Source organism: Leptonotus elevatus, chromosome 5 (assembly GCF_054856555.1).
Source record: "Leptonotus elevatus isolate MCC_2025b chromosome 5, RoL_Lele_1.0, whole genome shotgun sequence".
Taxonomy (NCBI): Eukaryota; Metazoa; Chordata; class Actinopteri; order Syngnathiformes; family Syngnathidae; genus Leptonotus; species Leptonotus elevatus.
In genome coordinates, this window is record NC_141243.1 from 9,559,024 (window position 1) to 9,571,103 (window position 12,080).

A 12,080-nucleotide genomic window follows, 5' to 3' on the forward strand; every position below is an offset into this window, starting at 1 on the left:
ATTGGATGTGAAGAGACTGTGCAGGTCTACTTGATAAGATGTCTATTAGGGATATCCAAACATCACAATACGCAAATTATTGTGCGGAGGTTGGCGATACTGTGTAAAAACTCACAATATTGCCAAATAAATAAATAAAGCTCATAGTGGGGGAAAAAAAGTACAATATTGTGTTTTTGTACATAACATAATAACAGCAGTGACGGAGAAATAGGCTTTGGCCATGTCATTGTCATGTGATCCAATTAGTGAGTGGCCTTTGTAGGTCGATGTAGTTCACAATGTTGTGTTCGTCTGAACTAATGTAGTTAAGATTTTTTTTTTTTTATGGAGATGTTGAAAAACATTTGCTGGTATGACTGATTTATATGAGCGATAACCGCTGCAGTGGCCAAAACATTCCTAATTCAAATTAAACTGCACTAATGAACTCACCACCAGAGGGTGCTAGAAATGCTCAAATGGAATAAAACCTCACCTTTTAAACAGATGTGCCTGCTTTTAATATCGTGACACGATATTGTTGCAATTTTAATATCGTGATATCACGACATTGCCGTTATCGTTACATCCCTACTAAATAGTGCGCTTTTTATGTTATTTCATCTCACTTAATGTTTTGTTTTTTTGCTCCTAATGGTCCTGACCTTAATTTGATTGGATCTTTCCCTGCAGAAAATGACATGGAAGTCCAGGCAGGCTGATGTGGACACGTGCCGGATGAAAGGGAAGCACAAGGTAGGCACACACGCACACGCACACGCACACGCACATGGACAGTGCAATAACACACTCCCTGCAGTTCATAAAGCCTTCATCTGTGACAATTTATAGAGCACATTAGTGATAATCTTTCCATCAAATGGCAGCCTAATTGTGTTTTCTCTGGATTTACTGTACAATCATCTCCTCTTGCTTTCATTGTAGAGGCAAACCTGGCGCTGTCATAAAAAATCGTCCGTAAACATGACATTGACGTAGCAAGAGAAAATGCCGCGTGTCATGATTACATGCCGTCTAAATGGTGCGTCTCAAACAGAGGCCAGCCTGTCCTTTTTTTCAACCACACAACATTTCATTGGAGCCCCACGTGCGCCTATCAGTCGAAATGTGTCAATTATAAAAATGACAAACGTCCCCCTTTTCCTCTCTTTCTCTCCCTTGTGCGCTGCAGGACGAGTGTCACAATTTCATCAAAGTCCTCCTGCAGCAAAACGACGACACCATGTTTGTTTGCGGGACAAACGCGTTCAATCCCTCATGCCGAACGTACAAGGTAAGGATGCTTGTTCTTCAAACATGTCTCCCTTTCTTTGCCTGACACTCACAATCCGATGAGGATATTTTGCACACGCCAACAAAAGCCACATGGGAGCGAAGGGGCGGACGTAGATGGATGTGTTGCACAACGCCTTTATCTGCAGGTGGACTTTGACACGCTCGATTTAGAGGCGGACAAACCGGCCCACCTTCTCGCAGGAACATGAAGAAGCACTGAAATAAAGCCATGCCTTCCTTTTGTGTAGAAGCCTGCTTGTATGAAAAAGAAAGAAAGAAAAAAGCTCTTTTACAAATCCATTAATGACCTCTGGGTAAAAGAAAACTAAAGTCAGACTTTTAGAGAGACTTGATGTCAATGGTGTATGGTATGGCTTTGTCGCTCATCAAGTGGGCTGTATAACCCTAAAAAAAACACCAACGGGCACAAAAATAGGTTTCCAAACGGTGTGGGGTCCTATTTTTGTGCCCGGTGCAAGTCTAGCAAACAGTTCCTTAGCTACTACTATTTGTCCTTTCTTCTTGGGTGATGTAAAATTAACAAGTTACGCACGTCGAGCTTGTAGTATGTTTTTTTCTTTTTGGTCATGTTTGTATGATTAAACATGATGCTTTTAATTAAGCAGGCGCAGCAATGCAGAGCAACAGAATTGCTCAGGGAAAAAAAAAAAAAAAAAAAAAGATTTGCTCAGGGAAAAGATCACAAGACCATGAAATATAAAAAAATATATATATAGAGACGAAGAACACATCAAACTCGCACTCGCTGGCTGGAGTGCCCCAAGAAGACCCACACAAGCACAAGGATGAGCATGCAAACTCCATATGGAAGGATGAGATTCGAACACAAAACCTCGGAAATGTGTGGCAGAAGGCTAAACCCGTAGTTCATCCTGCTGCCATGTATATGAATAACGCCAATAAATTGTTCCTGGTCACACATTGGCTGGATGAGGAGAAGCAACAAGATCCAAAGTCAGCACACAAACAAAAGGGAATCACTAAGTTACCAATACATTCATAAAATGATGACTAAATAAAAAAATAAAAAATTTAATTCCTAATGAAGCGTGATAATGTGACAGCCATTTGCCCTGAGTTTGCAATTGTAAAAAAAAAAAAAAGATAAAAGGCAAGAAAATGAAGCTAATTATGCAAGACGCATTTACGAATTTCCACAGTGAACAATATTCAGAGAAGTTGTCTAACTGAGAGGAAGCAACACCGGAATTAAGATATCACTTTGACTGTATCTAATTTAAAAAAAAATTCTCAAACCCAATCCCAACAATGAATAATATTAAAACTCAGAGAGTAATTCAGCTGGCTTTGTTTCAACATTGTTGCGTGTAATGGAAGAATGTGAGTAAGTGACATGAATAATATTGTGACTGAGATGCACATTAGGAGGAAGTAAGAAAAGAATCCTGGAGTAACAAGACGATATGCAGCGAGGAGGCATTTGTTTGTTTGTCGGTAGAGTAGCCAAAAATTATACTCCAGTAAAAGTACTGGCACTTTACAATCATGCTACATAAGTAAAAGTAAAAAGTAGTCCTCCAAATAGTTACTTGAGTAAGTATCCAATGAAAAGTCCCGAGTAACTGCTGTGCTTTTGAATAACATATGAAAGTCCAATAGGCAAAAATCTAAAATAGGAATATGCTAATTCAATTTTGCTCAACACAATCATTTAAAAAAACAAATATCATAAGCAAAGGCTAATTGAGGTCCTCAATTAATGTTCTTTGTTGATGACGCAGCACATTAGGCATAGATGATTAATTATATAATTATATATAGGTTGTTTAGTAAAGCTTCAAATGTATAAATATTTAAAATTTTAGTTCCACCAACTTGCATCTTTGTGCATAAAGCTGTGCATAAATATAGATAATAGGGATTTTGTATTACATTTTGCAAAAGCAGACGGCGAAAGCTTTTTTTGAAAGAGTTTGTATCTCGAGTTCCAAGTGGAGTTCTGACTGAAATGTCAACATTTTTAGGGCAGACACAGATTTCCGTAGTCTATCCATCCCGTTCATATGCAGTACTGCTTATCCTCACCGGGGGCATGGATGAGCTGGAGCCAATCTGTAAGGTAAACATACATTTGTGGCTAAAACTCAAACATTGCTTTTGTGTACGGCCGAGGAGAGTGTGAGGTCATGTGACTGCCTGGCTCCGTTTGATTGGTCAAATGGAGTGAAGTGTAATTTGTTTTTATCCCAAAAGTTATTCAAGTACAGCCTACTAAATGTAATAGAGTAAATGTAGCAGATTACTCTCCAGCGCATGTTGATTTTGTTTTGTTCGGATGAAATGGACACAGCGCACACTGATGTTATCTTACTGGCCTTTGGGGGAAGAACAAAACCCGCACGCACATTCACGCTACTGCTTTGCTTGACTAGATGCGCTTACCAGAAAAACAAGACTTCCCTGCTCCATTGGCTTCATGGCTCGGCATGTTAAGTACACAGAATGGATGCAGCAATGTTGGGAGTCCTGCTGCAGGGATGTGGAATTTATGTCTCTGCATTTATTAGGCGTGGTTACCTTTTATAGGCCCCACGGTTATGGTTTCAAGGTTTAGCTATTACTGCACCGGCGTTGCTGCTAGCCTGCGAAAGTTAAGAGGGGAGGAGCTAGCTCTGTGCACATACAAGGACGTTTGCCTTTGCAAATGTATAAATGGGCGCCTCTTATATATAAAACACTAGCTATGTGTTTCTAAGGAGATTTCTCCTGCAGGGGAAACGCTATAAAATGTGATTGATGCCAGGGTAAAATAACTACTTTTCCATGTTGACAATTCGCTCGGGCAAATTCTTTGATTAGTGAGTCAGTCTCCCAACTGTGAGACAAATACATAATTAAATTGTTAGCGTATGCGCTTGCAATTTTATAAGAAAAAAAAACACCTCTCGACTTAGCTGGGTGTTAAAGTAATTGCGAGAAAGTACAGTATGCAGCCGTCTATCAAGCCATCAATCAATCCATCCTTTACCTCTATCCATCCATCATTCCTCCCATACAGAATGAGCAGATGTCAAAAGGAATACTGATAGGCTGTCAGTTCTTTGGAGGCATGCTGGGGTCTCCAATTCTGCTTTGGCCTAACAGTGTGTGCGTTTTTTTTGCGTGTATGCGCCACCTTGGCCTCAGTTTTCCTCTCCGCCTCCCCTGTGCGACAAGAGTGAAAAGAGCTTCTGTTTTCAGGGGCCGGCCTCATCCCACATTAATCAACCAGGAGTGAGCAAAGAGGAAGGGGGGAAGTTGGTGAGGTCACGGGGAGCAGAGGTGGAGGGAGCCCATTGGGGACGGGCGGTGGCTCCCACCCAAACCAATAACCCGCGCTGCTCTTCCAATTTTGCCTCTTCATTAGCTACTGTTAGTTATCCTTCCTCCCTTGTTCCGTGTTAATGTCGGTACACACACAATCAAAACCCGAGCAGCCCTCGGACCCCCACCTTCCCTTGTTCCTTCTCTCCTGCCAGTCTTAATTCCTCTCTGTCGACGTCCTCCCCTCTGCTGCTTTCTCCGCCTGTCACTCCCTGACTGCGCAGTAATAATAAACAGTCCGTCCAGCTGGTTCACACGTATGAACGGACGACGGGTTTCATCTGCTGTTGCCGGGCAAAGTGTTGGCGAGCAGCGGGGTGTTTACAGGCTGTTAGGTCGCCAGGTGATCCTCAGCTTGGTTCTGTGGGCTCTGAGTTCAGTTCTCACATTTGCAAACATTCCTCTCAGTAGAGAAAACCCTGCCAAGGCCGAAGTATGGAAGTAAATCTGTGCCATATTAGTTCAAATTGAAGCTCAGATGGCACAAAAAAATAAACTCTAAAAACAGTTGGGTTAAAAATAACCCAAATTGGGTCAAAAAAGGACCAACTCAACTTTTTGGGTTATTCAGTTAACCCATAAAGTTGGGACGAATGAAAAACCCACAAAACAACCCAACAAATTGGGTTGCTTTGTGGTTTATTATTGAATTTGACCCAACATTTTGGATTAAATACCTCAAAAAGTTGGGTAGATTCATTTTTTCACCCAATTCAATTGGGTTATTCAGTTTACCCAAAAAGTTGGGTCAAATGAATAACCCACAAAATAACCCAACAAATTGGGTTGCTTTGTGGTTTATTATTGAATTTGACCCAACATTTTGGATTCAATAACTCAAAAGGTTTGGCTGGTTCATTTTTGACAAAATACAGTTGGGTTTTTCAACAAACCCAAAAAAGTTGGGTCAAATGAATAACCCACAAAACAAGACACAAAAAAAAGGTTGCTTTGTGCAAAAGTTGGGTCGGTCCATTTTTGACCATTTTTAGAGTGTACTGTAAGAGGTCAACATCCAACCAAGTAGAAACCATGAAAACAATTGAATCTTTATTAGTTCATCCAACATCCAGCCCATCAAGTTACACTCCACTGGTCATGTGACACAGATACTAGAAGGATGGAGATGTTCCTTAAAAAAAAAAGTGTCAGAAATGTACATTTAAACTTAAATGGCAGAAATATACTTCTATAACGAACATCCTGCCCGTCTGACTCATTTGGGGAAGGGGGGGGGGGGGGGTCATCATGCTTTTTCCTCGTCAACTTGGGACAGAGGCCTCCTTTGGCCCGCATTGGACAGAAAGGACAGGGACATTTGGCAGAAAGACAATAACAGAACAAGTCAGTTTGACTCCCAGGATGATACAGGTTCCCTCCAGTCCAGTAGGGGGCAGTAACGCATGAGCATTACAAATGTATTTATATAAATAGCCCTTCATCACAAAAAGGGGCTTCGAAGGCCCACAGTTGACAACTAAAATAATAAACAAATTGTAAAATGAAAAATTCAAACAGGTTCAATCAAAACAGAATTTTATTATCTGTATAAAGTCCCAATTTGTCTATATATCTATTAGATTGTGTAAGTATTATTTCTGTTAGAAAATTATGACGTGCAGCTCCAGATGAAACCGTTTTGTCCCGCACAGGTTAAGATGTGAGATTTTTACGAACAGCTGCAAAGACTTTGGTTCCCTTCCAGTGTGTAAAAGTGTCAGAAACAGGACATGCGAGGCAAACAGGTTGCAGAGAAATGGACCGTGACGATTAATGTCCCACTGAGGTGCCGCGTCCTTGCTTGGTTCTGGCCCACGTGTGAACTCGGGTATGAATAATTATGCAAGTTGTCTCATTTGTGCAATGTTCTATTGTCCTATTAATTCATGGGTCAATGTGTTAGCGGCTGAATCTTCTGACCTACCTCAGGCAATGTTTTTGTTTCAGAATTTTAATCCCTTTATGTTGGAATGAAATTAGCGGGTAATACTACGTCAAATTCCCATAATTGTTTGTTTAAAATCAACACGTCTGAATATTTCAGGTAGACTGAAATATGATCAGGTGATCTCAGTTAAAAAATAAATAAATCTTTTTTTTAATTTTTGGTAATTGACCTGATGTTTACAAAGGGGACTAACCATTTAAGAGTGACATTTTAATAAAGTGTGTCTGTGGAAAAAGGTTATTATAGTTCATAAAAATCGAATCTTTTGACTATTCTGACTTTCATGTCAGACCTTAAGACACCTGGAAGCTGTTTTAAATTGTGGGGAAAAAATAGCACAACATGTCCCCCTCACGTTTTGGGGATCTGCACTACACTAGTGTAGCACTTCTTTTGTTTACAGGTTAGCGGAGTTGACGGCATAACAAGATTCAAGCTGTTTCGCCGTCCAAATGCTTTATGTTTACAACTGCTTTGGCTCACTCCGGCAGTTTTTGTTGAGCTCCGTTGCCTGGCTAAGATTATCATGATTATTGCCCCGGACATTTCTGGTGTTTCTCCACACATGCCTGCCAGCTTGTCAGGAGCTGCGCGTATTTCAGCGGCCGGCTTTGGGAGGGGCTTCCTCATGTTCAAACGGCAGGAATAGATCAGTGACAGCCGGCCGAGACCCTTGGACAGAGGTCAACGCCGCCGTGACATCAACAGAGGGGATAAATGCCCGCCGGGGTGTGTGTTTTTATGTGGGATGTACGAGAGGGTGAGGGCGACGTTCCAAACTGTCTGGCCTAAGAAAAGACATACAGTACACAGTGGTGCTTACCAGTGACCCGATATCTGTCTGTCTGTCTGTCTGTCTGTCTGTCTGTCTGTCTGTCTGTCTATCTATCTATCTATCTACCTAGCTAGCTAACCAAAACTGATATTTTGGTACAGGAAAATATATATATATATTTTTTGGGCTACTCAAAAACAATGATTATTTATTTATTTATAATGATTTATTATTTATTAAAAATGTATTTATTTTCCAATATAGCAAAACAAAGATACTTGGATTATGAAACTTACTTAATTACAAAATGTCCAAAATAACTAGAAAAAGACATGACTACTAGGAAAACAGTTTTGAGTTACAAGCATGGTCAAGGAAAGAACTGAACTTGTATCCCAAGGCACCACTGTACTTTATATGCCTGCTATAAGCTTAAAAAAAAAAAAAACAGTAGGAAGGAAAGACTCTGAATTTTGTTCTGCTCCTTATTGTATGTATTTTTTTCTGCCAACATTTTCCCTGGCAATCGTCTTGTGTGTTAGCGTGTGTGAATGCGTGTGACCTTTTATAGTGGGCAGATGATAACTGTTTTTTTCCCACCCAGACAGGAATAGAAAACAAAATGACCCGTTTAGAAACCAGAAAGGGCGGCGTTAAGAACTTCACAGCCTCTCTATTTGTTAAGCGAACGAGGACGCTGAATAGAGGAGAGGGAGAAAAAAAAAAAGAAAAGAGTCAAGCAGGGTTTGCGCTCGTCTTCCTGACCTCGTGTGTATTTTTGCTTTCAACCAGACGCATGCCGGGGAACACAAGTTGACCCTGAGAGGAATGATATTGACCTTTCGTCTACTTGTGGTCTCTGCCAATCGCACACTTACAACATTGTAGTAGGCTGGAATTGTGCCACTTGGTCCAGAAATAATGATTAAACAGAGCCCAGTGAGCGTCTTTAAGGAAATAGCACCATTAGCGCAGGGATTTAAGCTTTGGTTGTGCAAAGAATTCACTTAAAAGTCCTTTCTGATCAAATATTCGGAAAGCAGCGAGCTTCAAAACATTGTCAAACTCCCTTTGAGTGCACAAATGCGTTTTGGTCTCATTGGATTCCTCTTCACATCACGGCGTCGCGATAAATGGATTGAAGCTGCGTTGAAGCTCTTCTTGAAACGCGCTAAGATAACGCGTAAAGTAAGGGAAAAGTAAATATGTTGAATGCTGTGGAAAATGAGCTTTCCACATGCTCTGCTGTGACAGCCACAGACGGTCACATGGACTCACTCGCGGGCTGATACCACAAATATTTTACCCAGACTACTGACCCAAAAATCGACTTGGCCACATGTTCTCCACTTGTGGATACCCATTTAAGCCACATTTATCCCCCAAGGAGATTGCGTGCATATCAGTTTGTTTTGTTTGTTTGTTCGTGTTAGTCAAAAAAATAATAATACAGCTTAATCGATTTGCAATTGTTAAAACTGGCCTGATCCGGATCGCCTAAAATGAGTACAAAACACAGTGAATGCAACTCAACTCACCTCGCAACAAGCAGCAGTTTGGCAGATAGTCAACAATTCTTCAAAAAAGAGGCGGCAAGTGGTTTAATGGCACTCTCAGTTGAAGTTTACTGTCAAACTAAACATAAAAAAGAAGAAAATTACTAAAATTACTCCCACTACTACACAGTTTTGCCTAATTAAGTCTGGTTAGCTTAATGCTAAAATTCATAGACCGGCAAACAGTTAGCATAACTTTGCTGTAATTTTTTAAGTAATGGATATTTGAACTCAAATGGTGACACATGTACACAGATTATACTACAAATGTCTTTATCCTCTGCGAAGAACCACTAATACTGTATTACTGCAGCTTACTGAGAAGATGTGACACCTCCATGCACCCGTATATCCGTATGGTTGCATTATGCTGCCCCCAGGTGGCCACGGCATGCACAACATAAGGTGTACAATGTCCATTGAATTGAAGTAAAAAAAAGAAATGGCAATTTTTTTTTAATTATTTACTTTCTACTTAGGTTAATTAACAGTTTGAGCCACCCTATCATAATTATTCAAGATTCTAGATTCGTTTTCACCATTGGAAGGTAACATTTGCTGTCTTGGTTGCATTTGAAGTGCGTTGTTGTTGCTGCGTTTCATATCTCCGTTGTCTGAATGACCCTATTTGTGACCGTAGATGGACACCCTGGAAGCTCTTGGAGAAGAGATCAGCGGGATGGCTCGCTGCCCGTATGATGCCAAGCACGCCAACGTTGCCCTCTTTGCTGGTAAGACTCAAAGCATAACAATATTGTAAACACTTGAACCTCCAAAGTCAAACAATGCATTTGGTGACACTGTTTGAAGTTCCAAGTTGTTCTAATTTCAGAATAGTTTATTCTGGAAAATGTCTATTGTGTAACTGTATAGACAACATTTCAAGTTGCAGTTTAACAACAGTCCAATTCAACTACAATACAATAAAAGTACTCACCCTGTATGTCAAAATGAACCCAAATTGGGTCAAGAATTGGGTTGATTTGTGGGTTATTAATTTAATTTGACCCATCATTTGGGGCTAAATACCATACCTCACTAAGTTGGGTCGGTTCCCTTTTGACCCAATTCAATTGGGTTATTCAAATAACCCAAAAAGTTAGGTCAAATGAATAACCCATATAACAACCCAAAATTTTAATTTGACCCAACTTTTTGGGTTAAATAACAAAAAAGAGTTTGGTTGGTCCATACATGACCCAATTTGGGTTATTTTTGACACAACCGTTTTTAGAGTGTGTAATGTCAAATCCTTTGATTACAGTTTGAACACCAACTTTTGTTTGACTTTTGAGCCATTTTTAAATTCAAGTACATTTAGGTTGAATTCCACTTTGTTTTGGAGTGTTTGACTTTGGAGATTCGACTGTGATCAGAAATAATCCATTAAAGCCACATCAGAACTGCTTCGGAGAGCCCGCAGTATTGTTGTCTTCTGTCGTCGTCATTTGCTTTTTTTAATAGAATAAACTTTGGGTTAGCACATCTGTCTCACAGTCGAGAGGCTCTGAGTTCGAACCTTGGCTCAGGCCTCTCTGTTTGGCGTTCGTATGTACTGCTGTAATGCTAATTTTATCGAACGCTAAATTATCCATAGGTGTGAATGTGAGTGTCTGTATGTGCCCCGTGATTGAATCAGCTGTAATTGGCTCTGTGATCTCTTCCGCTATCCCAATGAGACCAATCCAATAGAAGAGGGAATGATATATAAACTTGGTTGGCTGGAAATAATTCACAAAACGGCTGCATCCCCTGATGAGTCGGCTTTTGGCCCGCGGGGTGAGAATCTTCCCGTGCAACCTCGCCGTGGGCCGCAAAAGACATTGGGCCCCCCATTCCATGTTTGCTGCCAGCTGATTAATGGCGCTATTGATGAGCTGTCCCTGCGAGCTTCCATCTGAGGAGGCGCAGCTTGACCGGCTAATGTGTGACAGCGGGCTGGAAGCACTGAGTAATGGAGAGGGCTGCTCTCCCAGCCACCCTTTCAATTATGTAGTTTGAGTTTCCACCGCGGTTCCATCTGAGGTGGACCCGGGTCACGTTGGGGCTGTTTTATGCGTGTGCGCGCACGTTCAAGTCGCTGGTGAGGAATTACACATGGCCAACAGGTTGAAAAAAAAAAAAGCCTGTTGACAGCCGGCATAAATGCAGTGTTGATATTCTTTGTGTATATTCTCCCTCAATTTGACTCCACACTCTCCCTGGTGGCTTTTTCTTTTCGCTCCCGTCCATTTCACTTCTCAATCTCCTTTGTTCTCTCTTCGTCCCCCTCCAGACGGCAGGCTGTACTCGGCTACGGTCACCGACTTTCTGGCTATTGATGCGGTCATCTATCGTAGCCTTGGAGACAGCCCGACTCTGCGTACGGTTAAACATGACTCCAAGTGGCTAAAAGGTGAGAGGCCAGGATACGCACGCAGACACACACGAGTGCGGTTTCCATCGGGCAGTCCGCTTTGCTTACAGCTGTCAAACGATTACCACGTCGCTTCGGTCTTTCCAGTTTCTTTGCCAAAAGTAAGCAAAGTAAAAAAAAAAAATTGTTGTGTACCACTTTTTAAAGCGCTTATTTTGGGGTACTGCGCTGATGCAGTCGCTAAATGGTGAACAAACAATTGTCACTTAGCAAGAATCTAAAATCTGTTTTGTGTTTTTAGTACATTGACTCTTACAGTAGATCTGCTTCCAAGTTCATTTTGGGTACATATTTTAAATTTCCACAGACAAACGTTGGGAGGCTTCATAATCCAGGTACCAAAACTCATACTAGATGTAGTAACAGTAGTGAATAATTCTCACTATGTGTACAAAGAACTTAATCACTGTTAAAAACAATAATGAGCATGATGCTAACTACATTTAATGAGTTTTAGTGGCATCTTTTGTAATATAGTGAATTTAAAGTTTACGCACCCCTGTCAAATGCCAGTTGTTGTGTTTTTACATAAAATGTAAGACCAAGATGAATCACTTCTAATTATTTTTTCCCAATATTAATGTAACCTGTACAACTCAACAGAATTAAAAAAACACTTTTTTAGAGCGTAAATAATACACAACTGAGATCATGTGGTTGCACAAGTGTGCACACCCTCTTACATCCAACTTCACGCACTCTATGTGGCCATGAATTACCTCTGGTTTGAAAGGTGACAGAAAATGTAGAAAAAAACATGGC

The 12,080-nt window shown here is 40.8% G+C and overlaps 1 protein-coding gene across 4 annotated transcripts in view; it reads left to right on the plus strand.

The window, feature by feature from the left end:
* The window catches only part of sema6a (sema domain, transmembrane domain (TM), and cytoplasmic domain, (semaphorin) 6A), a 134,523-nt gene that overhangs the window by 74,184 nt on the left and 48,259 nt on the right, over window positions 1-12,080 (plus strand). For all 4 annotated transcript variants that reach the window (XM_086075105.1, XM_086075107.1, XM_086075108.1 and 1 more), the window contains exons 5-8: window positions 676-738; window positions 1,175-1,276; window positions 9,543-9,633; window positions 11,178-11,297. In XM_086075105.1, coding sequence (XP_085931231.1) covers window positions 676-738; window positions 1,175-1,276; window positions 9,543-9,633; window positions 11,178-11,297 — 376 coding nt within the window. The remainder of the gene's footprint in view (window positions 1-675; window positions 739-1,174; window positions 1,277-9,542; window positions 9,634-11,177; window positions 11,298-12,080) is intronic.